This window comes from Rhea pennata, chromosome 3 (assembly GCF_028389875.1).
Source record: "Rhea pennata isolate bPtePen1 chromosome 3, bPtePen1.pri, whole genome shotgun sequence".
NCBI classification, from domain to species: domain Eukaryota; kingdom Metazoa; phylum Chordata; class Aves; order Rheiformes; family Rheidae; genus Rhea; species Rhea pennata.
Window position 1 is genome coordinate 20156130 of NC_084665.1, and position 27555 is coordinate 20183684.

Consider the following 27555-nt stretch of genomic DNA (forward strand, 5'->3'; position numbering starts at 1 on the left):
GGAAGCAAGCTCCCCATGGGATCATAAGGTACGTGCACCAAGTCACATGAGAGGACATGATGCTTAGCTGTCCCTAAAGAAATTTGCTTCACAGAAGGGCCCATTTAAGCGTGGGGCTTTTAGTACCACTGTGTGTCTCCTGCTTTGACACTCTTCACACCTGGTAGAAATAACCTGCAGAAAAGGTTGAAGCAGAGAAACATAAGATGTGAATCAAATAAACAAATCTTATGCTATGAGCAGGAGTTATGCTGATTTTTCTGTGCCCCATCGATTCCTCCTAAACAACTCCAAAACTGTCAGAAAAAAATTAAGCTGTTCATTGTGATGGTCGTCCGCTCATGACAAAAATCTGGCTCAGCAAAAGGACTCCATATGCTGCCTTATGACAACAAAACGGGACAAAGCTCTCTCCCATAATACCGCCATGAAAGGCTTTGAGTGTGGCCTCTGAAACTGCAAAGCACTCATTTTGTTGTCTGTGGATAAGATTTTAATCCACCGAGCAAAAGCTGGACGTTACTCTCTTTTATTCCAGGCATTCACCACCGCAGTGCTTGGAAAGCAAACACCTCCTCCCCCTTCCCTTTGCTCCTCTGAACTGCTGACAAGCCCAGGAAAGGCAGCTCCAAGGCGGGGCTATGGGGTTTTATTTAGTTCAGGGCAGCAGATGATGCATTTAGTGCCTCAAACTGCCCCAGGGTCAAATCCTAATCACCTGGGGGCTGATTATGTTCTTTTCTACCTCCCCAAGCCCCTCAAACATATTTCTGACCCGAACTGGGGAGACAGGCACACGCACAAGAGCGGACCATAGGATCCCACAGCCTCCCCGAAGCCATGTACAGGAGTAGTTTCCTTCGCGAAGTGCGCAAAGAGAAATATGAGCGGTCAGATGCCTATGATGAGCTGCGAGGAACCCCTGAATTCGACAGCTTGGCCCAAGCCCAGGGCCTGGAGAACCTGCAGGAGCTCAACGAGCGGTTTGCCAGCTACATCAACCGGGCCCGTTCGCTCGAGCAGCGCAACACCATCCTCCGGAAGCAGCTGGAGACTTTTCAGCGCATGGATGAGCTAGTGGGCTTGGATGAGGCTTTTGCTGGGCAAATTGAGTTCAACCGCCAGCGTATGCGGGAGCTGTCATCTGACCGAGCCAAACTGGAGCGCGAGGAAAAGGATGCCCAGCGCATGCTTGATGAGTACAGCAACAAGTAAGGTGACTGGCGCTACGGGGCCAGTTTGTCTCCTACTGTAGCTAGCAGATTAGAAGGACCCACTTTGTACAGGTTCTTTCTGCCAGCCTTTTGGTCCAGCTGGGTGCATCTCTGGAGGAGGACCAAGAGGGATTCCTAAGCAGTATTGCTTTCAAATGCTAACAGGATAGGAGCCCTTGCCCAGCTGTTCAAGGGAAAAGGTGGCTGATAGGAGTATGCATTCAGTAATCAGTGAGTACAAGTCAGTAAAATCGGGCCAGTGTCAAGCAAATGATGCACAGCTGCTTTCTTGAAATCCCTGTGCTTGAAAGCAAGCAAATCCTTCAGTGGGAGCCAGGGCAGCCCCCTGGGGAAGGATGTGGCTCCAAACCGGTAACAGCTCATTATTCTTTCCGAGGCAAGTGAACAAAGGAGAATAGGTGGTATTGTTTCCGCATAACGTACAGGTTTGTTAATTAGCTGCTTCTCTTGCGTGGATGTTGGCTCTTCATGTTCAGACTTGTAGCCCACAGCCAGACTGTGTAAGCCCACAGTGGAGGGTGATGTGCCAGGACTTTGGGAACTCCAGTTCTGCATTTCATGAACTCACTGCTACAAGAGTGGCCGATTTCCCGCTCCTGTCTGCAGCAGCATGCCCTCTAAGAGGTACACATAGGTCTCTGTTACTCATTTGCTTTAGGAGGATTGTGCACTGAGCTGCAAAGAGGAGAGAACTTGATTAGAAAACAAACATGGCTTGAAGTGAAGAAGTCCTATCTGAGCAGCACAGTTACAAGAGTGCAAACCATCTCCTCGAAATGTAGGAGGACATTTCTAGAAGCTCTTACTTACAGGTGCTGTAAGACACCTGTACATATGCTAGTCTGAGCATATGTATGCTTAACCTTTATGTTTACTGCAGATACAGGATGACAGAAAAGTAAATAAACTTTTTCCTAATATTGGAAGATGATTTACCCCATTCTCACTTCTTCTTACTTGTATCCCTCTATTTCCTTCTCATGCTACTAAAGCAATGCTTATAGGAAGAGATTTCCTTTAACTTTATCTCTCCCTAACTTCGTTGGCAACATAAATCAAAGAGCAGAGGCCTAAGGGCTTGGAACATAAGAGTGCATCCAGAGATGTGCAGTCCATCCTCTTCAGCAACAGCTAGTTCTTGGTGCCATCACTACATATCAAGCCACAAATGTTAGGATAACAGCTGTTCTGGTTTTGGCAGTTACTTAATTACACAACAAGACTTGGTAGGCATTGCTCATAAAAGGATGGCTAGGGGTGGCTGCTTACAGGAGAGAAGGGTCTTGTTTGTGTGTTTCTTATGGGACAGATTGGCCAGATTTTTTTTCCTCCAAACTTCTATCTCATTAGATAAGCCAGGAATATTTGATGGTATGGAGGCTGAAGAGGGGTTTTTCATCCTCCTCATCAAGGTATGAGGGGTGAACTCCATACAACATGCTGTAGCTAAGACACATTTGTCACTGACAATGATGGGAAGAAGAAAATTCAAATACTTTCAAGAAATGCAGTCTTGGTAGAAGTTCACCCACTCACAGGCAGTCCTTACCACACTCATCATTAATTTTTTTTAATAGAGTAGAAGGTGAATCATCTAAAACTCTGTCTTAATGCTGTAGAAATACAGGTCACTCAAAATTGCATCCCTTGTTTCCATCACAGACTTTTTGTCTGACCTTGGCCAAATCACATAACTTTTTGGTCTGCTCCTCCACTGCCATTTCCTCTACTCTGAACTAGTAAATACAAGATAGATAATATTTTCCTTTTCTGTCTCCAATCATTTTGCTGGAAATAGCCAGCAAAAAAGATGTGAGATAATTGACATTATGGCCATCTGTGTCTTTAGGCCATGTTTTGATGATACGTTGGTATTAGCAGCCAAACAATCTTAAAATATTCTGATTCCACCCTCCCAAGCCCTAAACACTTCTCAGCTGAACACACTGCCTGCTCCACTGTGCCGCCACAACTATTCATGGGACTATCCCAAGATCTGAATCAGAAGAATTGAGCCAGCTAAAAAAATAAAAATAAAAAATAGCATCTCAAATTCACTTCACCAAACTGCCACACAAACAGCCCCCGGGGGGCTCTGAGCTACAGCCCAGATAAAGAAATACCAAACTCTGATCTCCTTCTCTCATCTGAAAGTAGAGAATAGCATATTCAAGTGCAATGAGACTTAGTGCTTGAAATGGTCAGCTGTTAGTGGTTACCTAACTCAGTGAATAGAACCTGATTATACAGTTTTGTATTCAAATACACAGAGAGTGAAATACACAACTCTTTCCCTTAGTTAAAATTTGATTTCAAGAGCTTATCTGAAAATGACATCAAAAAATTAGCAATGACAACCTTTTAATGGATTCCTGTGTCCACTTGATCATTTTGTGGATTAACTTAACTGCCTGTATATTTCCCCAATTAATTGCATTTATTATCTGACACACCGTCATTTACTTTTATTACAGCTGCTTTACGTGAGTTTTAAATAGGTAGGGAAAAATAGAGGATAGAGAAAATCAGGGAAAAGACAGCCAGAGAAAGGGGTATCTTTTCTTAAAATGAGGTTTATGACATGTTACAGTGGTAATGAGCGACTTAGAAAAACTGGATTGTGTCTGGTCACAGAGACTGAATATGTGCTGTAAAATATTGGAAGCGAAGTATCAGATCAAAAGAAATAATGGTGTGTCCTACTGAACATGTACTTACTCTGTCTGGAAGAAACAGCTGTGCAATCGTCCCCTTAACCCATTCCAGATAACATTTACTTGTTAACACTGCTCTTGTGACAAGCTCATCAAAAAGCACATAACAGAGTTGCAGCAAATCACTGATTATTTTTCTAGTCCTGAGATGTATGTACACCCAGAAACAGAAAGCAGAAGTGGAAAGTAAAAGGAAACCCTGGCTAACTCTTAGTCAATAAAAGTTAGAAGTTAAAAATTAAAGTTACATATTAAAGTTACGTAGGGACACTATAACATCATGGCAGTAGCTCCTTTTAAATCAAATTGCATTCAGATTACATCATGAAGTGAATTTGGGTTTTATGTTTGTTTTTTTCTCCTGGGAACTGCTGAATTTGATCTGAAGACAGACATGAACGTTTCCTCAGTTTGGGAAGAACTGGTTGGTTTCTGAATTGCAGGCATTAAAGCAAGGCCAGTGCTCTGACATTCTACACTCTGCCTTCTCGCCTGTTTTTAGCTCAAAGGCATTTTGATATTTATGCTTTTAGTTATTTAAAATTAAAGAAGCTCTCTAAACAAAATATGGGAGAAATAAGATTCCATGATATTTTAGGGCCTTGCCACACTACTGAAATCAGGATTATTCCTGTACTGAAGATCTAAAGTCTCCGTGCAGCCTATCCTCTGTGCAAAGGGAGATGCAGGGATCACTAAATATTTGGCTTTCTATATTAGAGAGAGTTTATCCAGTAAGATGTTATAGGTCATCCTAAACTGGAAACCTAGACAGGACTGTGAATATATGCACAGTTTTTATTTATTTAAACATTTTTTTTTTAATGTAGCTGCAAGTTTGAATCTTTAGAAGGTCTCAGCCCTGTACTTCTCTCTAGAGTTAGTGCCCTTCCACAGCCAGCCACTTCACAAACTCACTCTCAGTCTGGTCTCATCTAGAGTGAAAGTATAGTTCGGACACTTTCAAATGTATCAGAGTATTATTAAACTGACCGTGACTATAATATTAGAAATTTAGAAATATCCTTTATTTCTAATGGGATAAAGTCTACTGTGAAGTAAGTTGAAGCTGTTGTGATACACAACCTGTGTAAAAGCTCTGATGCAATTATGTCCATCAAAGATGCTCCTTCACGTTCTTTTGTCTCTGCTTTTAAACAGAGAAAATAGGATTTTATCTAAGTAACAGAAAATGCAAATGTTTTTCATAGTCTATTTTTGATATTTTAAATATCAAATGTATATTGTCTTATGTGAAAATACGAAGTGTTTCTTCATTAAATGTGAGGTAAGAGAGCTTTTTTCATAAGAGCATAGTCCTGCAGCTGAGCTAAATAGGCTAAGGCTTCTAAAATTCTGCAAACCAGAAACTGTGGAGGAAACATATGATCACCACCGAGGCTATTCCATTAGGTAACAGATAAATGTAAATATGTGCAGGGAACCTTCAAATGAGTGGAAACAGGAAAGCAGATATGTGGCTTATGAAACTTGCATTGAAGTTCTCTACTAAAGCTGTCTCTAAAACTAATCTTCCCACCTGGGCAATATGCTTTCTTGTACGTTGAAAAGCTCACTATATTATTACATGTAAGATAATGTCCAGAAAGCCTGCCAGGGAATGGATGTCCAGCAAGCCCAACTGGGAGAAGACAAGAGTTAGGAAATATCAGAAATATCTGCTAACAACCCAAGTAACATATTTTAAAAACATCGTAATGGAACACACTGAAAGCCCTTGAGGCATACCTCTATGCAACTCATGGAAGGTTTTTTGCCAAAATGTTCCTGCAGCCCTTCCGTACCATGGAGGAAATCTAGACTCAGCAACTCCTAAGTCCTGCATAAACAAGCCATCCTGAGGCCCAAATGTGACTTTTCAGATTTTGAGTTGCCATCTGAAACTTCCAAGTTCACTTGGAAGATCTTGTCTAGCAATAAATGTGATGGTCACAGCATGCACTGCAGAAATGCCAGCTCAAGAGGCCAGCTCTCACCGAGTGTTGGATATGGGAGGTGTAAAGCACAGCCCAAATGCAGAGGCACAATGGTGCGGCTGTTACCAGAGAAGAGCCGAAGGTGGTCAAACACTTTCTCTTCCCACGTGTGGAAGTGTAATAGGAACATAATTCTAAAACTGAGTGTCATGATAGAAAGCTTCTTGCTCTAAAACCTCTTGGTCTAAAAGCAATTAAAAATTAGTTATTAAACGGATATGCCTGCCTTAATAGGAAGAAAGATGTGGCAGGGTAATACTGTCCTGTGTAACCTAGCTATCTGCTAACACATCAGGAATGGATAGAGATGACAAATGGATAGAGGAATCAAACTGCCTGGTCATATGCAGGACTTTGAATGGACTTTGCTGTTTCCCTCTCACCTTAGCCCTATATTTACACCACTGTTAAGTACACTAGCTCAGTCTGGCTTTACTGTCCTGAGCCACATCTTGTATTTGCAGTTTGCTCTAAGTTGCTTTCTACTACCCGGGTCTAATTCACTAGAGAGCAGACAGTATTTTCACTGTACTTGCAAGGTGTGGGTTTCTTAATTCATCTTGAAATGTAGAACATCTAATTCTTGCACACTAAGGATTAAAGGAATGTCTTAGAGTGGTGCATTGTGTACTTATTAACTGGCAATGTCTTTGCCTTCCACTAGCGCAACAAATTTTAGCTCTTGCATCCCATTCTTCTAAACACATTCACAATTTAGGAAAAGTTTTTATGATTTTAACTAGACATTTTAAACTTACACTTAACCACAGTAGGGCCTGGAACTACTGTGTCTCTAAAATTAAATATGCATGAACCACTGGAAAATAGATCTTATGTTCAGATTTATTTTTAAATTGTCTGTAGACATTTTCATAGCTCTTCACATTAACATGAATAATTCACACTACGCATCACTGAAGATTTCTTTTTCTTGAAGTTGCAAGAAGTATTGCTAGGAATCATTTGGATACAGCTCATAAAAGGACTAATTATGCTAATTTTATTGAGCATCATCATTATAGCAACATTATATCTATGTGTGGGAAACTTGAAAGGATTTTATTTCTCTGTCTATGATATCCAGAAAGATACTGGGACCTAGATTTTAGTGCCCTTGACTGAACAGGTTTAATTAACTTCAGAAATTAAAAGTCTTACTAATAGATCATTTCATTTAAAATTCATTCAGTGTTGATCTTGTGGGATTTGTATGTAATATAATTCCCTAGAAGTTGCTAAATATAGGGACTGGCCCTTGGTTCTCCAGTCTGCACTGTGTGGCTATGCTCAGATTAGCATGGCACCCCTTTGGGCCACGGCAGTGACTACATACCCATGAGCAGGAATGAAAACAAGCAGTAAAATACAATAGCTGCAATATGTGGAGCAGTAGAGGCTGTGCAGCCAGTAACCGTCTGCAAGGCGACCTTCACACTCTGTCCGCAGCTCGGGGCAGGACTGCCTGCCCAGTTGGCTTATTTGGATGTGAAGTTTCTTCCTGGCCTAGCAGACATGGTGCTATGGCCCGTGACAAGTGCTCCAAAACATGTCCTGGAGCATCAGGAGTTAGGCAGCAGTGAGTGTGCGCAGACACGTGCGGGTGCGGGTAAGCCAGAACAGCCCTAATCCGGTCCAGGTGCTGCCATTGCTTCTCTGACCATACCAGCCAAGGGCTAACACCTGCCCTGCTCCTGGGTCCACATCACAGAGACTTTTGTCTGGGGTTTTGGCAAGCCAAAAGAATTCTTACACTGCTGGAAGATTTCAGTAAGGTTCAATGGAGAGGAAGCACTTGGGTACCTCTTTATAGCAGAGGCACAGGCCTCGACACAGAATTGTTCTGAGAGAGGAGTATCTGGCCATCAAACATTGCTAGGCTATATCACGACTGTTTTCTCCTTGGGGCCGAGTTGGTCTTTGCGTTGCATCACAGTCAGGGCCTGAACAAAACAGGTCCTGTCCAGTCCACATCTCCCAAGAGCAAGCACAGGGAGGGACAGGTATTTATAGGCATCGGAAAGACAGGGAAAAGTATTTACAGGCATTGCTGGAGCCTTGCCTTCCAAGCAGAGAAGAAATCTAGCAGCGGGCTTCCCTCCTGCGTGCCCCGATGTTTCCATGAGGCCAGCACCCCTGCCTATGCAGGGGGCTCCAGGGGCTTGCCATATGGCCATAAACCAACATGCGCTGCAGCAGAGAGGTCTTCGGTCAGAACGGCTAAGCTAGGAAGAGGAAAGTGAGGTGGTGTGAACCTCTAAAGCTCTGCTCTGCTTTGTTTAAAGCAGGCAGCCCCCTCCACCACCCTAGTTTTAGCCTGTGCCAGAAATAATTAATACTCTTTTTCTGAACCTAGAAACAAAAAAGCATCATAACACCTTAAAACTAGTTGCCTAGGCAAGGGGCACTTAAAAAAAAAAAAGAGCAAATGAACCAATTACAGCCTTTAATGGATATCCTGTCCCTGTTCCATGTTAACAATGAAGATTTTGCCCATTTATTGTTAAATACTGGATCGGCAGCTCTACACCTCTCACACTCTTCTGACTGCTAGGCCTCATGGCTTTTAAGGTCCAGTAAAGGCTGATGAGTGACCATCTAAGAAAAACAAGAACTCTTTTAAACATGCCTTGTTAGTTACCTGCAATTTGAAGTTTGGCCTGGCTACAATTTGTTCACTTTTGGAGAGATAGCCAACAGGAAACCAGGGATCATGTTTAAATGTAATTCCCCATGCATTTGTTGAAGCTGAGGCACATTCTGATGTGTCGGTATATTTGGGCTGTGGGATGAAAGTAACAGCTGGTGAGAGAGAATGGAGCGGAGTTCAGACTTGCAGCACTTCTCTGGGATTCAAGTGGCTTGCTGTGCTCTAAGAGTCTTTAACCAAAAAGTCCAGCGGAGCATTCACAGTAATTAGTCATTGCACTTATACGTATTTCAGCTTTATACAGAGACATGCACATCATACCATGAGATCTTTGAAGTATGTCTAAAAAGTCCTTAGCCCTTTTATGCTGAACTTATGGAATACATTGAACATCGCTTAAAAACAATCTTTCTTTAAAGGATAGTCACACAATACTAACTACATACACATCTCAAAGCTGGCAAGTAGATTCATGGCAGTTAAATTTTGGTTATTAAGAGCAGAAGAAAGGTTTCCTAAAAATTTCAGTCGGTGAAAGAAATTTCACTGAGGACCTAGCAGCTAGCCAGATTTCAGCAAGCCTGAATGACATTAGGCCTGAGAGTTAGATCCTGACTCTATTGTGTTGTTGTATCCTACTAGGAATGTAAATCCAGTCTTTTACTGTAGCTACGTAACTGATTTTCATGAGCTTTCACAATCTGCTTCATTCTTGCTCAGTTGTCAGAATGCATCTGTGTTAATGAAATGCTTACTGTCAACTGCAAGCAAAAAATCCGTAACATCAAAGATTTGTTGGACATCACCTACTTAATAAATCACAGCTACAAATGCAGTCTCACTTTTGAAGATGAATATCCTTGATTGTATACCTTGGAAGCACACCCTATGTTACAACAATTGGTCTGAAAGACATTGGTTTAGATCATGAGAAGCTGAAGATCATCTTCAGCCAAAGAAGTCCAAACAATCTGAGTACATCAAAGCTGTAAGTTATCTGAAAAACACTGATTCACTCATCTATAAATGGAGACAGTGGCAAACAGACACGGCAGAGTTATTTCTTCATGACACAATCTTAAATACAACGGTGGCTTGGCCATTGGAATATCTTATCAAAAATGGAGCATGCAGGGTGCACATGATGGGTAGCAGACCTCTTCTCTTCAGCTTCCCAGCCATGTTGACGGGAATAACAGTGGTTGTTCATTTATATATCAATAAAAAAGAAGGGAGGGTAACATGACTATTTCAGCCTGCTCCTTGATCAGTTCCGCCAAAACCTGGAGGAGGTGACTGTTGACTGGAGCAAGTTCCTTAAAAGCCACTAGAATGACTTCAGAAGACAGACAAGGGAAAATTTCTTTTGTGGTAATGCCTTAAAAAATAAAAAAAACAAGCAGTTTGAGAGCTTCTCACTCTTTTCCTAAAGGGGCTTCCTAGAAGGTAACTCTAACATACAAATACAGAATCTTAATTCTTGAAGAGTTATTCTTGTCATCATTACTCATTTCAGAGAGAAACGCAGGATACACCCATTATTCACTCAATAAATAAATCTTCACATTTCACACTTCTTATGGACATTTTATGAATGCGTAAGAGTATTTGGTGAAATGCACTTTTTGCTAAGACTTGCACATGATTTTAAACAAACTAAAATGTGAGTTGGTATTAAAGAGGACATAAAACTTCATCCATCCATCATTATTCATATGCAATCAATCCGTGAAACTACAACTTCTGTGTTTAATGCTTCTACCATTAAAATGGTTATTGAACAATTTTAGGAACACTAGAAAACCAAGTACAAAGTAATTATTTGCTAATATGCCAATGTAGCAAATACCAACATAGTAACCACCAATGAATGGCTATGACTGTAATCCAATATTAAAATAATACATTTTTATTGTAAATAACTTTACTCCTGGACTTTCTGGGGAAAAAAAATAGCAAATGTATGGCATTTTGTTGTCTTTTGCTGTTTAAGAAGAATATAAGAAGCTGGTTGGTTCTGGAATTACACTTAAAATCTGGGACCAAAAAAATATGAAATGAATGCATAGATAAATCTTTTGGGCCATTTCAAGATTCATATTCTGCTTAAATGTGAAGCATACATTATGCATGATATTGCAGGTGAAAATACAGTTTGCAAGAGGATAAGCCACTCAACTTCTTCTTTGTCCTGCTTGCAGGTATAAAAATGAATGTGAGTATCAACAGAGGCTAAAAGAAACCCTTCAACGCCTTAATAAGGTGAGTCTGGAAAATGGAAAGTAAATGGTCTTCATCAACATTGCTGCAAGATATTTTGGTAATAGATCTCACTTTTTGGACAAGCATTTCTGAAATTTTCTCTCTGTCTCCCCAAACCTCCAAAAAAACAATAGCCGTGAAAAGCAATTCCACCTTCTCCACGTTAGATATTACTGTGCACAGAGCCAGGTTCTCCCTAGCATTCAGAAATTAGAGTAAAGAATTAGAGTAAGGAGAATTTGAGGTCTTTCCTCATTTTCCTGTGAGAAGATATGCTTACTCTTCAACAGCTGGCCAATGGAAGCACTTTTCCGGCCATAATTTCAGGATCATGTTTTAATGGGTGTTGGGTATTTATGATTTCTTAGAGACTTTTGAGAATTCTTGTTGGTACTTAATTGTATTTTTAAGCATGCAGATATCATTTGTTTAATCCAATCTGATCACTAAGCAGACTTTTCTATCATGACAGTCTCTTGCCCGACTGGAAGCTATGGAATACAAGCTAGATTCAGTAACATGGTCTTTAAGTTGTAATAATGTCTATGAGAGTTGGTAGATTTTGGCTTTAATGTGTGATTATGATACTACCAAGAGGATATTTCTGTTTTAGAGAGGTGCTGCTGAGGTCCACAGAACAGTGCAGCAATTCTTTACAATAGGACAGATATGGTTTCAGTAAGGTGCTGTAATGAAGAGATGAACTTAAGGTAAATGGCAGATCAGGAGAATGAATTTTAAACTTCTTTCCTTTCCTAGCAGCTGATAAGCTGTCTGGGCTTCTTTAAGTAATATCTTATTTACTGGTGACTTCTCAATCTATGGCAAGCCTTCATGATAAACATCACAGAAAGACCTTCCTCCACTGAAACCCTTTTAGTTGCTCTCCTGTTTGTGCCTCTGGTTCTCTGTGGGAGAGCTTTGGTGGAGAAAGTGGTACAAAGACCTTTTCAGAGTCAGGATGAGCTGCCTAGTGGGGAGAAACAGAATAACTCAATTTAAAGCATCAGTGTCAGCTGGATAGAAAGGTCCATGCGAGTATTCACAGGAGAAAGATATGGGCCAGGAGCCAACAAAAAAGAGGAAGAAAATAAAGAAGGAACCTTGTGAGGATGTTTCATTGCAACTTTTCCTCCATCTCTAGTTTTGTCATAATGTTTCTCCTACATTTGTGATCTCACACACATATTGTCTGTGTGTGTGTAATGTGTTTGCTAGATGCAAGTCATTAGCCTAGGAAGGGCTATCAAACTCCAGCAGCTTTTGGGACATAGGCAAACCAGCACAGTGGTTAGTAATACATACTCCAGACAAAGCTATGAAGGGCAGCATGAAACCTCTACAGCAGAACAAAGCATTGCCTGTTAATCCTGTGTGCCTACATCTTTCCATTATTCATATGACCTTCTAATTAAGAGTATTATACTTTTCCTACACTTAAATTAAATGGATTTATTCGGTTCTTCACTGTTGCCTTCATCACTCCCAAATTACATAGAATTCTTTAATTACTCATTACTGCCTTCCTTTCATTAGAGAAACCTCACAGTCTTAGTGGACTGTTGTCTTCTTGATTAGTGTAAGCAAAAAATTCAGTAAGTGAGTCTTCTAGTCTAATTCTCATATTTGCCAGTTTCTTCCTCCTAGTGATTGGTGACTACTTGCAGCATGAAGAATTTAACTCCCACTGTAGGACCAAATATGTATTTGCAATGATGCTCATGCCTCATTACTTTGTTGGGTATAATCAAGTCAAAGATCATTGCCCTACAGGTATCTCCCAACTCCTATTTTCAGATTACTTATAATGATGCAGTTCATTATAGGTCTTATAGGTCGCATGATAGAAGATTCCAAATTGAGGATATTATAAAAAAAAAATATCTTTTATGAGTAATCAGAATATAATCAGTTGCAGAGCTACATGGCTGATACGATGGCCAAGAGGAAGTACTGGTGGATGCTTTTACCTGAGCAGTTTACCCTCTTCTCTGATTAGAATAGCTCTGTAAAAACCTACTGAGTATATTCCTGAAACACATTTTATCCCCATAATCCAACAGTGTAGTAATGGATGAAGTTTTATTACAGATTCCACAATATTTGCAGGAAAAAGAAATATTCTGGAATAATAATAAATAAATTTAACAGTGTGGATGCAGGCAGTTCAATGCCAGGTGACTTCAGTAGTGGAGAGCTGGACATGTTTGATTTACTGACATAAATGTAGCCTTACTGTCTAGGAACTTCTTGTTAAGTTGAAAGAGGAAGCTCCCGGCTGGTTCCGATGTCCTGAATCTGGGGTTGTGTCCTGTAAAGCATAATGTTAGTGGACTTCTTGGTGAGAATCCCAGCCATTCTCATTGGTTGCCTAGAATCTCTTCACAGCAGCAGTCTGGTTAGTTTTGTTCTCAAGATGCCAACTAAGCCTCTACAATACTAAACAGCATCTTAAAGAGATCTAGAAAGATGAAGTATCTTAGTGGATGCGGTACCTGCCTGCATACACACATCTTTGCGCCTCTGCTCGTGCACTCAGTGACATACTGTCATGGCAGACTGCTAGCATTTTATACCAATTTAATGCTGCTGACTCTGTAAGGTGCCATGCAATGAAGCTCTGGTGGAGCTCGCACTAGGTTATAGTGCGAATCAGCACATGGGAGGTGGCGCAGAGTATCCAGAGCAGAACATTAGTTTCTTCCTTGCTGGCCTCAGGGGAAACAAACAAACAAAAAATACCACAGATGGGGTAAGGCTCATGTACAGTCCTTCCCCACAGCCAGCAGAAAGCCTAAATGAAGGCCAACATTGACAAATATTTAAAATACATCTACCAAAGCTGGATGATCTGATCATTTGTTTTGCTACATCTCTTTTTAGTAGCATGCTTTCACTGCAGTTGTTCACAGTCTTTAAAAGCATAAAGAAAAAAAGAAACAGAAAGTGTAACAAAAAACACTCAGTAAATTCCATGCTTTTTTAAAACAGAAACAAATTCACAGAGAGGGCTTCGTGAAGCAGATGACAAACTTTGGAGGCCTTTGAGCTTCTCTCCTTTGTCTTAGATATATTAAGTGTGTGGTGATAGAAAGGAAGAGCTCTGTGGCTATTTAGTGGTTAAATAGAGAAAGGTGCTACTAGTGAGGTGGCCAAGGCGGAAAAGTACGGAAAGCTGGGTAACTTCTGCTGTTTTTTCCCTACTGATGTCATGGCCTAACATTTGTATTCATTACACACTGATAAAAATTATTTCTCTCCCCTTTATCGCCCTTCCCTAAGGCTTGTGCAAGTGTTATGTGCATGCACACGGGGTAGTGCCCAACTCTGTACAGAATCCTGCTGGTTTTGATGATGCATCACATGGCATCCACAGCCCACACCCTCAGTCTTGCTCAGGACCTCACGAATTTTTCAAGAAGACAATAGACCGGTAGGATCTACTGCATAACACAGCTTTAGGTTGTCACCAAATGGCTCCTGCATTAATTTGGGGACCTAGCGATGAAATATCACTGTCACTTCTTCTATGTGAAATTCGCAAGTTGACTCTTGCCAAAGACCTGGCACCTGTTTAGGTGCCTTTAATGACTCTTTTTCTTCCTCAGAAGACAATTCCTCTCTGCGTGGATTGGAGGCTACAAGTAGGAAGACCCCATTTACTAGTCCTACCGAGTGTGAATACCATATAGCCAATACACATATCTAACAGTCTGGAATGTGGATGGAGAAAACATATTACACCTTTTTTGTGTGTATACATACATATGTATATGTATGTGTGTGTGTATGTATATATGTGTACATGTATATGTATAATACTTTTTCTTTCTTAATGCAGAATCAGTACCATGCAGGAGATAATGCTGATCATGTCCAATTCTTGAAGTCCCATGCTTCTCAAAGCCCCTCAGTCCCTTAAGGGATGTGGTCAGCCCTTCCCAGCATTAATCCTCAGCTTTTAATTAGGTTTCCAAACCAAAAAGAAGCTGTAACACCCTCTGGTTTGTGCCTAGCTCAATGAAAATATGAAGAGTGATTTTGAGGAGCTGCACTTTACTAAGTGCAGCTCTCGTTTTCTCTCCTAGAGAGAAAAATATATAATAAAAAGACTCAGAGGAAAATTTTCAAGTCAGGTCTGCGAAACTGAGAAAGCCTGATTTATCTTCATTTGCTATTATCTTTTATCTGAGAGAAGAAAGTTGTATTATATCTTTTATCAGTTGTATTTTCTACAACTCATCATTCATCTTTGGAGCTGGGAAACAATTACTGGTGGATTAAATATAGATATTTTCATTTTCCTTTGAGAAATGGCAGGAGCTGTTCTGCTTCGACAAAGTTATTTCAGTGACTTTTTCTTCTTTGTATATATCAAAAAGTGAATTTTAGTGTTTCCTTCTCTGATGGGCTCTAGGGATCCTGCATCACTGGTATTAGACAGCATGCTACTGGGCCTTTTAGACATCCTATGAATTCTTAAAAATATTTTTTAAGGCAAGTTCACCTGGGTATAAACCCTGCATGCTGGAAGGGGTAGCTGGAGCTGGTGGGTTCATTTTCATGACTCCCCTCAGCCAATTCGTGGCTAAAGAAAGGAGGATTAATTTGATCACCCCAGGCATAGCTGACAAGATCTTGAGCCGCTGGTGATTTATCCAGGGCTGAGGCTGTGCTGCCTGCTCAGACTCTCACCAGATGGAGCTACCACTTTTGGCAGCTCAGTAACGTGGGGCACTCGAAGCCTGTACAGATGATTGATTGCCGGGTCATTCCCCATGCTGGGCTGATGTCCTGGACCAAGCTCAGTAATGACGGATATGTATGAATCATGGCATTTCCATACGTGTTTGCACCAACATTTTGTTCAGGGCAGGTTCACACCCCAGATATAGCTTAGGCACAAAAGTGACCAGCCCATCTGACCAACAATTGAGTTTCTGGAATAACCATAATGTGTGGCTTTATTTCAGGACAGAAGATGGAGCTTAGTACACCAAGTGTTGTCTACCTGTGTTTATCATTCTTGGACAAATCCTAGCAAAGAAGACACAAATAGTTTGTGTCTTGCTACACCTGTAGGCAGTAAGTCATCACTGCTGCTTAAGTTCCTGTTTCAAAAGATGTGCTGGTGATTTGATATGTTACTAAGGATTGGTAATAATATCTTCCTGGAGATGGAAGTTAAAATGCCTAGTGTTGCCACAGTTAGCATTCATACTTTGCATTTCCTATCCCCCAATTTGTGCTCAAATCCCATACCTGGGTGTGTGCAATTCAAGTCATAGATGCAGAGACTTTAAGCAGAAAGACAGATGCTGAACAGAACACAGCTGGTTTTCTGCAGAATGCCTCAGAAGTGACAGAAATATGCATGTAGAAATATAAACTCAAGCCTTTTCACCTGAAGGAGACTCAGTCTGGAAAATTGGAAGCAATGACTTTGCACAGATCTAAGGGATTTCTCTCCCATGGTAAATGCTTGCATATACTGCTTAATCACATAGATCAACATTTTGGAATCAGTATCTGTTATGCTTATAAGCAATGTCACAACGCAAATAAGCAATGAGTAGAGTACAATTTATTAATTTGCAGACATAGTCTATTCACATATCAGAGGGATAGAAAGAGAAATTAATCAATAGTTAGCAAATAAAGCAGACTCTACGTACCACCAAGCAATTTGGGCTCTCAACCTCGATGAGTTTCCTGGTCAGGCATCCCCGAACCAGGGAGGAGGCGACTTGCATCTCTCTCTCCCAAAGTGAGTCCCCTTCCCTTACCTATAGATATACCTGAGAGTGATGACCACAAGTCATACGGCAAAGCTTTGTTCAGCCAGTGGAACTAAGATGTGGTTCAGATGAAACAAAGGTGTGGTTCCAGGTGGTCACTTCTTGGCAGATTGTCCTGCTGACAGGACAATGCAGCTGTCCAAGTTCTGCTCACAGGACAATGCAGCTGTCCAGGTCTTATTAATAAAGCAAGTTATATCAGCCCTCAGGTATCCGCTCACATTAATAACAGTGGCTGGAGGGCAGCTTGTGGAAGCAGGTGTACTTAATCAATATAACAATGGGGTTCACTGTAGCCTCCTCTACAGTATCGAAAGCTGAATGTTTTTGCCTAAGTTGAGTTAATAGCAAATACAGTAAAACAAAGAAGAAAAAGTGTAGACACTGTAGCGTTTTGATAAGGATCATCATTAATGAAGTTAGTCTATCCGAAGCAGAGAAAAAGCAGAGGTATTTTTCCCCTTTGAAAAAAAAATTTTGAAAGCTGAATGCTGGTTTTGCGTATAGCATGCAGAAACGCTTACTGCAGTCTATCTAGGGGCTTGCCCCCCCCCCCCCCCAAGTCACATAACGCTCTTATTGTTGTGCTGATCTTTCTCTGAATAGGATGCCAAAGGACTGCGGCAGAGCAACGTGCATGCCTGATGACTGGCTCTGAACTTTCTGGTCTGGATCTGGCTGAGTTAGCTGGTTTGCTCACAATGCAGTTGCTAGCTCTAGAGCAGAGTGAGTCCATGAATGGCTTCATAATGTGTCAGCAAGCGTGGCTGAGAGACTCAATAGCACAATGAAAACAGCAGACATCTACACATTTTTGAATAGTGCATGGTGTGCACATGAAAGAAGAAAAATCCTTTCCTATCAGTCATATGCTGTACCCATATATTTTAGTGTTTAATTTGCAAACCATGATCCATTCACTGAGATATATTTACAGATGGTAACTGCAAGTAGGTTATTTTAAAGAGACATCTTTCAATCTGTTGGGTGTTTTTTCTTTTAGTCTCCTGTTCTTAGAAGCAACTTCAAGGGTGACAATGCTGGCTGAACTCTCTCCTCCTTACTCAAGAGGTTTTTATTTCTGTCCTTGTTTTAGGTTATGGAATTGACATTTCAGAACACCTTAAGAGAAATCACAGAGCAGTTGTGGTTGGAAGGGATCTTTAAAGACCATCTAGTCCAACCCCCTCTGCTCAAACAGGGTCACCTACAGCAGACTCTGTCCAGATGGCTTTTGAGTATCTCCAAGGATGGAGACTCCACAACCTCTCTAGGCAAACTCCTCCACTGCTCAGTCACTCTCACAGTAAAAAATTCTTTTTCTTTTAGTCAGACAGAGCTTTCCACATTTTGGTTTGAGTCCCTTGCCTCTCATCCTGGCACTAGGCACCAAAGAGAAGTGTCTGATATCCATCCTCTTTATACCCCCTTCAGATGTTTATATACATTAGTAAGATCCCCTCTTGGTCTTCTCTTCTCCAGGTTGAACAGTCCCACTATCTCAGCTTTTCCTCATATGAGAGATGCTCAAATGCCTAGGCCTTAGTAAAGGACCACTAAGATAATTAAGTGACCAGTCTGGATCTTTATTAATGATTCTTTATTTGGGATACTAAAAAGATTTCAGGATACATCTACTTCTGTCCTACCTACTAGTGAAATCAATGCACTATTCTGTTGATGTAATATGTTACAAATTCATGCACCATTGTAAACTTTGGCCTGAAAACGGGTATGGCTCCCAGCTCTCAAAGTATCTGGTAAACATTTTTTGACAGTGTCATTGCTAAACTCTATCATAAATTATATTTGGGCAGAAAAACAGTGTGTAAAATGGGAAAACACAATGTATAAAGTTCCTGTTGTTTGTTGATTTCACAGTACTTTTTTTCTTCTGCTAAGCTTTGATTTTTTATGCAGGTTGTACGCATGTAAAATGAATCATGTTCTGGGTAAGTGGCTGCTGTGTTCTTGGCTATCTCACGTAAGTACTGAACATGTCCTACGTATCTGCGTTGCAGGAAGCTGATGAAGCATTGCTGTGTAACCTGGAACTGCAAATTGAATCCCAGTTCCTGCAGGATGACATTAATGCCACAAAGGACAGGTACAAGAAGGTAAGTGGCTGAATATGCCATCTTCTCTCTAGAGAGATATGTGAAGCTTTGCCTTATTCATGTTCTGTTCTAGTGGCCAGTTAAAATAAATTGTGTGTTCTGGCGCGTGAATACAGTGCTATATAATTTCACCGGGCACAATAGCTGCAACAAACCCAACAGGTAGATAGTTGCAGATCTCCAGACTGACTAAGGGCCCAATGTCTACAGCTGCAGCAATGTTATGAATCTGTTGACCTGTTATCATGATTCAACCCACTGTGCTGGTTGAACTGTCTTGTATTTCATGCTAAACAGCCATTGCTTTCATCGGTTTTCTCAGTTTCTGGGCAGGGACATTCCAGTTAACGTGTCTGTGGCTATATGGTTAAGCTGCAGCCAACTTAATTAATACAAGTAGCCTCTTCCTTCTCCTACCTGAGAGAGTTGTGGAGTTTCATATCATCTTTGCCAATTTTGAAAGAAAAGATTCATTTGGTTCCTGTGGCAAACCATGGAGCAAGCTCTGCTCCAGCTTCTTGCTGCCTTCCAGTAGGAAGGACTAGTGGAGAGACAGGTTTTGGTTTTGCCGAGCATGGTTACAGCAGGAAAAGTCCTTTTTTTGGACCACTTGCAAGGGTATTTGTGATCATCATTTTGAAAATCCCTTGTAGAATCACAAATCATATAATCTTTAATTAAGGATGTGAAGCATGTTGTCATTTATCCAAACGCCTGTAGAATACTCTATGCATGATCAAACTGTTGGCACACATGCAGTTGAACTCAGGCCTAGAACTGCATGCAAAACCCAGGTCTGAACCTGACCCAGATTTTTGTATGTTGAAAGAAATAAATAGCAAGGAAAAAGCCCCAAAAGTGTAGAACACTGAAAAGAATAACTTGCTGTAGCAATTTCTAATATATGTGATTTTTACTTCACAACAGAATCTTATGGAAATCCAGACATACGTCAATATTTTACAGCAGATCATCCAAACAACCCCTCGTGTGTCCCCTATAACTGCTGGCATAACTGAAGTAAGTTTTCCAGTCAGTAAATACATGCTGCACAATTTACACTAATTAAGAAAGAGTCAGTGTTTATTCCTAAAGCATCCCAGATCCTCTAGCTAACTCCCTCTCCAAGATGAGGAAAGAACTGCAACTGTAAATATTGAACACTAAGTGATCACAAGAGGAAAAACTGATTGTAGCTTTGGAAAGCTGAAGTGAGTAGGACAAGAGAAACTGCCTTTAGTCAAGTGCATTCTGGGGTATATATTAGCCCATGCTTAAAACATCTAGTTCAAAAGTAGCTGAAGTAGTTGTGCTTCCTATTTGAGGAAGAGGTGGCAGGAAATATGAATAAGTGCAGTTAAGAGTAGACTTTGTCCTCAGGGGACAAGCTGTGGTGAAAATTTGAAAATCATACAAACTGCTACAGGCTGAATGACAACTTGGCAAGTTCTCACCAATGTAAATAGGTATGCCAAGAATATTTATTTGTATTAAAATGATATGAACAGCTATTTCTATAGGATCTATTTTCAGCATAAGTTACACCTGTTCACTGCTGCTATTTGGTATTTTTTATTCTTAAAGTTATGCCACCAGGGTTTTCTTGAGGTCTGATCCCCATCTTTCTGTTTGTCTTTATGGTTTATTTCCAGCATTAGAACTTCTTCTGATGCTTTTAAATAAGGTAACATACTTTTTTCCATACATATTGTTTTTTTTTTCTTTCAATCAGGAAAAACTGATAGCCGAGAGGAGAATCCCCATCCTGCAGAGTCAGCTGGAGGAATACAAGACCATTCTTTGCCAACTACAGACACAGAAATACAAACTGCAGACAGAGGTACCATCGTAATTAGCCATAAACACCACTATGACTCTCATAAACTCTGTTATTCCTGTGGCCACACAATACAACCTATGCAGCCTATGCTGGGGTCTTGGGAACACAGATGACCTGGAGACTGTCATCTCCTGGAGGAAGTGTGATTTCCTTTCAGTTTTCAGCTGTTCCACCCCTATTCCCTCGATGGTCCAAATCATTGATTTCATATGGTCAGCCAGGACTGAGTGATAGATACTGCAGCCAGAGTGAAGACATCTTCACTTTGGCAGAATAGCTTGTGGAAAAAAGGTTTTGCATTGTGACTGGATGCCTGAAGGACAGTGTCAGCAAGAAGGCTGAAGGCACACAGTGGCTGGCTCTCACTTACCTTTGCTCAGGCTGGAAACATAGTGGTAGCATAGAGAAACTGGCACCTTGAAAAATGATCAAGGAGATTCAGACCTCTGCCCATCCTTTCTATCAGTGTCACATTCAATGTTGAGCTTGATGTGAGAGTGACTGGGTGAGATCAAGTTGTCTGTATGCAGGACTGAATTGATAATCAACACTGTATGTCCTTTAAAATGTATGTCAAGCTACATTTGGCACCCTGTGTTCATCTCTGTCACTAATAACCAATAAATTGACATGTGTCCTGTGCTTACAGATTACCAACACCAAAAAAATCTGCTGTTTGCAGATGAATGATTTGCAGAAAATGACTGACCAACTCTTTTTGTCTTTGCTCTTTTCCATCTCCCAACTAAACCAGTTGTGAACCAGCCTTCTTCCTCCAGCCAGTGTCTTCTAATGAGAGTGTGGTGCAAGCGGGAGAGGAGACACACAGAGTAGTAACTAAAGGCTGTAATGCATAGAAAACAGTTCTGCGCCGTGGAGAATGCCAGATCTACCTCCATGCAGTTGAATGCTTTTTCAGGAAATGGGAGGGATGTACTGATGTATTGAATAGGGGCACTGAATACTTTCAAACTGTTTCTTTCACCCACCAACTTTGTTCACCAGACAGCTATGTTGGAGCAAGTGATTAAAAACACCCAGGAGAGTTATGACGACGAAATTCAGCTCTATAACGAGCAGATTGAAAACCTTAGGAAGGGGATAGAAGATGCTGAGAGGATCTTGGAAAAGTACACAACGGACTGTCGCCAGTTGGTGATCTATCAGCAGTCCCTAGAGAATGAGCTGGAACGGTACAAACGTATCATCGAGACCGAGGACAGCCGGTAAGGCTAGGTTTCTGTGTTCTGCCCACCTAAAGCTATGAACAATTCATACCACTGCTTTTCCAATGAAAAGCACTCGAAGTTAAAATCCACTCAAGTCACCGCCAAGAGAAGGTTCAGTGCCACTTTGTGCTTCTCCTTTCCGTACTCTCCTACTCTTCTACTCTTCCAGCTTCAATATGCAAGGGTCAGGTACAAATGAAAGCAAATTGACTGCTATCTTCACTGCTGGGAAACTCTGGCATTATAACCCTCACAGATAGCTAACTGCTGCCTGATAACTGCACCTATCAAGCCACACTGCACACTCTCACGCCCACCATATACAACTGCAGCTGGTTGCATGTGTCTATTAGTGCATCTTGCTGGCACATTTCAGGCAGCCTTGTCTTGCAGGGCTCAGGTATGGCAAATGTTTTGTATAGCAAAACACTGCACAGCAATCTCATTCTTCAGGCATGTAGGAGGAAAGGACAAAATAGAAGAAATTTCCAGGGATTCGAGTTATATTTAGATGAGACACAGTTACTGAAAGGCAACTAGCACCCTCTAAAGTCAACCACTAACATTGCAAGAGGAAACGAGCTGACCTTTCACAGCATACAGCCTGGGCAGGCAATGCAGGAGAATCAGACCCCTGAATGGCCAGCAGATGTAGGGGGAAAGATATTCACTAATAGACAATATGGTATTTCACACAGGTAGATTAATGCAGGGGAATAGATTGTTTCATCTAACTTTTGGCATCTGGTTTTGGACACTAAGCTTTCTAATTAGGAGTATCCGATCAGGGTAATTCTCACTCTTAAAGTGAAAACATGCACATTTCTCCTGACTATGTAAGGAGCTTGCAGTCCTGAGTTAGACACACAGATCTAGAAGTGAGTGTCTACACAGTGTGTATATATCCTCCTCCAGAGAAAAAAGTTCTCTCAATTTCTGGATCTCACAGAGCAGATTGGAGAGTCCATGGATATAGTAACAGTGTTTTGCATATAGGCTAGACTCTCATTTTACCGTTAATACTACTGACACCTCAAGTATTTTCCAAGGGAGACTGGTCAGTTTTCTTCTCATCCCTCTGAAGTCAGGCATTTGCAGGAAGCATTGAAAATGCTCCCAAATGTCCAATTTTATTGGCTAGAATTTGCAAAGTGACATGATCTGGGGAATACAGTGACGCTTCTGAAGGAATCATGTTCTTCACGAAAGATTTGTCTTTGGAAAAATTCTTTGGAAAAATAAAACCCATTTAAAATGTCTCAGAGAGAACAAGTAACTCTAAAAACCTTGGCCATAGGAGACCTAGATTATATTTTTTCTCCCCTTGGAGTTGAGGAAGTTGCTCTCATGGTATAGATTTTCACTTATATTGGTAACTGGAGGCAAGGGCAAATGAAGTGCATTTCTTCCTAGAGCCTCCACCAGCTCTAGGGTGAATTGCAGAAGGAGCCATTTCTCTTCAAAGGGTCACTGAGAGATCATGACTGAGCTTACAGCCTTGGCAGCTCCACCTATGTGTCCCTTGCATAGTACTAGACTAGGTGCTGTTGTGTAAGTAAGCGAACCATGTGAACTGAAGCACATTTTATAAGCCAAGGTGTTTTCCTTTCATTGACAGGTTCAAAAATCACAGGATCTGACACTGTGGTTTCTAATACCTTTGCCAAAGAGGAACTCATCCTGAGATCAGCTTCTTATTGCCATCTCAAATCTTTCTTCTCATTTTGTAGATCTTAGGGACTTGCTAAGATCTTTTTTTTTCCTCTTGTCAACAGGATACACTCTTAAAACACTGACAAAGAAAAATGAATTAGTGTGTCTTTTTTTCAGTGACTCAGTTATCGCCTGTCTCCTTCTCCACTAACACATCAGTGGCATCCTTTTACAAAAAGAGTTTACAAAACTTTCTGTGAGGGTCCCACCACTGTCTTTCGGAGCTCGATGTGGGCCCATTTGACTGGAGCTCAGCAAGTGCAGAGAGCACCTGGAACACTAGAGGGAGCTTGAGTAAAGGGAAAGGCACAGAGCACCGTCTCGCAGAATCCACTTGGATGCTGTTGGCTGCTTCCTCATTTGTATCAAAGTATATGACCATTTAATCTGGGCAGAGCATACGAACAACGTTCTTGCCTGACAGTGGGAGACAGAGGTACAGAACTGGCTGACCTCCAAGAGGCATGAATTGCCCACTTGCCCTTTCAAAATCTTCTTGTTCTTTCAGAATTGTTTGGTAAATGACAACCTTGCTGCTATAGGTTTTTTAATAACTGTATAATTTGCCCAATGTAACAGAACACACCTGGGCTTGGGCTTCTGCTGGTGGCAATCAGTGATGTGGATTTTCACCAGACAAGACACAGGCTCACATCATTCCCCACAACTCCTCCCCACAAAGGAATGCATTTATTTAACCTCCTTGCTTCACTTTTTTTGCAACTTCTCTTGCTCTTGATGGAAATGAGGGGGAGAGGTTGACTGATGCACATCTTCTCCACCAGGTTAAATTCTGCCATAGCAGGAACTCCAGTCACACTCTTCACACAGATCTACAGACCTGTCCAGCCTCAAGCTCCAAGGGGAAGAGGTAAACCTGTGACATGTTATTCCTGTGTCTGTCAGGGGTAGCATTATTGTATTTTAAGCTGTATTTTAATTTGTGACCCTTACAAACGCCAGCAGTGACAGCCTGACTCAAAGCTTGCTAAGTAAACAAGATGATTTCAGCTTACTTCAGCTGGCTTTGGGACAAGCTGCCAAAGGCCAAAACCACAAACAAAGCCATTTCTTCGCTCTATTGATGGGCTAAATAGTAAATTGCAAAAGTAAGCAAAGTCAGAGAGACACCTGAAACCATAGAAAGAGCTGGTTTTGTGTGCTGGCGTGTTGCAAACTGTTGTTTCACATCTTAATAATGTGAAAACAACATCAGGGCATGTTCAGTGCTGGAAGCAGGCAGAGGACACTTTTTGTTTCTGTCTATGTGCCATGGCCTAGTTTCATCTGAATGGTGTTTCCTCTGTGTTGTATGATTGCTTGTTTAGAATTAGGTGCTTGTAAACTCGCTGACCAGTAAATAGCCAGGACTAAAACAGAGAAGATCGTCTTAGAGATGAGAGAGGCTTCATAGAAAGGTGTTGTAGGTAAGAACATAAAGCATGACTTAATTTAATATAAATCCAGGGACTACTGGGGTTTCACTGACAATGAATCATCCTTGAGAATATAGTTCTCACTGTCCTGCAAAGCCAGTGGAGGTGTGCTGTTTTCTACCCACTGAAGATTCAGTCCCTGGCTCCAACTACACTTTGCCTATTTCCCACAAGGCTAACAGGGTATTTTATATGCATTGCTGTATCCATGACGTTGGACAAGTGCAGCTGCCTTCGGGAAAGCATCTTAATATCTGTCTGTTCCTGTGTTCCAGTAATTCCCAGTATCAAACTCTCTGCCTCCCTTTAGCTTTTCATGCTAAGGAATCACTAGCCTGCCTGTGCTCCTTCAGCTGCTACTGCTGAAATAGCATGAGGTTTGTGGTTAATTACTGCTGCAAGAAATCAGAAATAATGGCTGCAGGCAAAGGTTTCCTCTCTGCATGGGCCTAAATCTGCACATCAGAGTTCAAGCAAGGCTGAAATGCAGCTCCTCAGAACTGCACCCACGCTGGCCAGATACTTTATGTCCCTCTGTTCCTAGCGCCACCGGCTGTAACCTGATCCTTCCTGATTCACCTCCTTGCATCTGGTCATACCCAAAACTGCCATAACAGGAGATGCCTGGTTCAGTCTTAGCCCCACTGGGATACAAAATGAAGGTATTCTTCCACAGTGGGAGGTCCTTGCGTTGGTGATACCCTCAGAGCACTCATCAGAGAGCCAGACTTCAGAAAACAGTGGAAGAGATGGTGACAACACTTACCTTTCTGGTCAGGCCTGGACTTCCCACCTTTCAACCATGCATTTAGTGGGAAACTTTTTTAAATACAATTTTGCTTTGTTTTGCTTTGTTTTTTTCCCTCCTTAACCCAAGCAGCTTTTGCAGCTGTATCACAACAGATAAGCTATTTCCACTTAGTCCTGCTGCTGGGATGTGATTCACCTTGGGCACGTTCAGTATGTATATTAGGAGACTAGTTTCTTTGACTAGTTAATGGAACCAAACTCTTCCAAGATGCCTGAGAGTAAGGTGCTGAGTCCTACTGCATTCTCAAACTTTAAATGTACCTCTTGAACATTAATATAGTCTTGATAGGTGAATGTTTTATACAGTTGCCTTTTTTATATGGTCATGTCTTCAAATTCTGTATGGAAGTAGCTGTCTCAAATGCAAACCAGCCACCTGACCATGGGGGCCAAGCAAAAGAAGAGGCTCTCTAAGGGGTAAATGGAAGATATGCTCACCTTTGCTGTTGCATTCAGTTCATCTACAGTCAGCAGTGAGGGTTAGAGATGGCTTTCCCTTTGCATTAACTGTGTTCTGTATTGTTTGTTGTTTGCTTTGTTCGATTTTCTCTAGATATCACGCAGGCTATGCAAGATATTGCCAGTGCAAAGCCCAGACAAAAAGCTCTGACGAAGAAAATTTCCAGGAGAAAGGAGATCACATCTAAAGATATAACTGATGGTCTCTCACCTGAAAAAATGCAAGAAGGAACTCTGGAAGGTTTTGACCAAGATCTGTTTGATTTTAAGCACAAAAGCACCATCATATGTGAACCTGAGCAGGAAGGATTTGAATCTGTTGAAAAAGAAAAGGTCCCAGAGGATATACCTGATGGTGCCAAGATAAGTAAAGCCTTTGATAAATTGTGTAACATTGTGAGGGAGAAAATTAAAGTCTACAAGAAACCGGAGCCTAAACCTGATTCCTGCGCCAAAGGGCGTTATGTGCTGGTAACAGGGGAAGGAAGCTATAAAGACCCTTGCTTCTTGTCTTCCTCCGTCCCAGCTCGGGGAGGGATCATAGTTTCCACCAGTACTGGGAAGGTAACAATCAGTGGTGAAGTGGTGCCAATACCAGAGCTGCCAGAACCCACTGAACCATCAGAAAAAGAGAAAGGGGATATCTGTGAAAGGAGGGAAGAGTTTGCATACCCAGAAAAAGTGAAAGAAGAAGAAGAGAAAGAAGAAGTGCTTGAATGGGGTAAAAAAACACTAGGAAAAGTTGAGCAAGTTCTAAAGTATCCAGACATCTGCGAGCCTGAGACAGCCCCTTCTCCTATTCTGGTAAGTGCAGCAGAGCCAGGGGTCCTTCTAGAGGCAGAGTACGACAAAGAAGATAAGCAAGACCTTTTGTTCAGGGAACCAAGTTTGCCCAGTGCCCTGAGCTATGAGAAGGTGGAAGTGGTGGAGTCCATTGAGAAATTTTCAGATGACAGAATTCAGACTTACGAGGAGACAGCAATGATTGTGGAGACGACAATAGAGAAGACAAGCAAGAAGAAGCCAGGTGACAAAGGCTCTTAAATGACTCACACCTTGGAGGGTCAACTTATCTGTTGGAGTTATTAAATGACACATTTTTTTCCTGACCGAATGATAAAATAGTGAGGTTTTTGCTGTTTGGTATGGAACAGATTGATACCTTGATGGCAGTTCTGTCTGATGTAATGGTCATTAGAATGGTCCAGAGAAATGAGTAATAGGCACAGTCTAGGCAACTAATTTCATGATTAGGACAAGTTGAAGTTATTACTACTACAGAGTTGCCTGGCTAAACA

General features: G+C 41.3%; 1 protein-coding gene across 1 annotated transcript; it reads left to right on the forward strand.

Annotated features, from left to right (window-relative positions):
- Window positions 1–840: 840 nt before the first annotated feature.
- On the forward strand, window positions 841–27301 carry BFSP1 (beaded filament structural protein 1). The gene is made up of 8 exons (XM_062573555.1): window positions 841–1211; window positions 10795–10855; window positions 18675–18770; window positions 19698–19790; window positions 20503–20610; window positions 21616–21836; window positions 24338–24423; window positions 26352–27301. Exons 1-8 carry the CDS (start codon window positions 841–843, stop codon window positions 27299–27301), a joined length of 1986 nt encoding a protein of 661 aa, XP_062429539.1.
- Window positions 27302–27555: the final 254 nt, after the last annotated feature.

What these genes read in the sequence shown, in the direction of transcription:
- BFSP1 (XM_062573555.1), top strand. Translation starts at nt 841, where the DNA reads ATGTACAGGAGTAGTTTCCTTCGCGAAGTGCGCAAAGAGAAATATGAG. An exon ending in CAAAGGACAGGTACAAGAAG is followed by an intron (nt 18,771 to 19,697) that starts GTAAGTGGCTGA and finishes ACTTCACAACAG; the next exon opens with AATCTTATGGAAATCCAGAC. An exon ending in TAACTGCTGGCATAACTGAA is followed by an intron (nt 19,791 to 20,502) that starts GTAAGTTTTCCA and finishes TCTTTCAATCAG; the next exon opens with GAAAAACTGATAGCCGAGAG.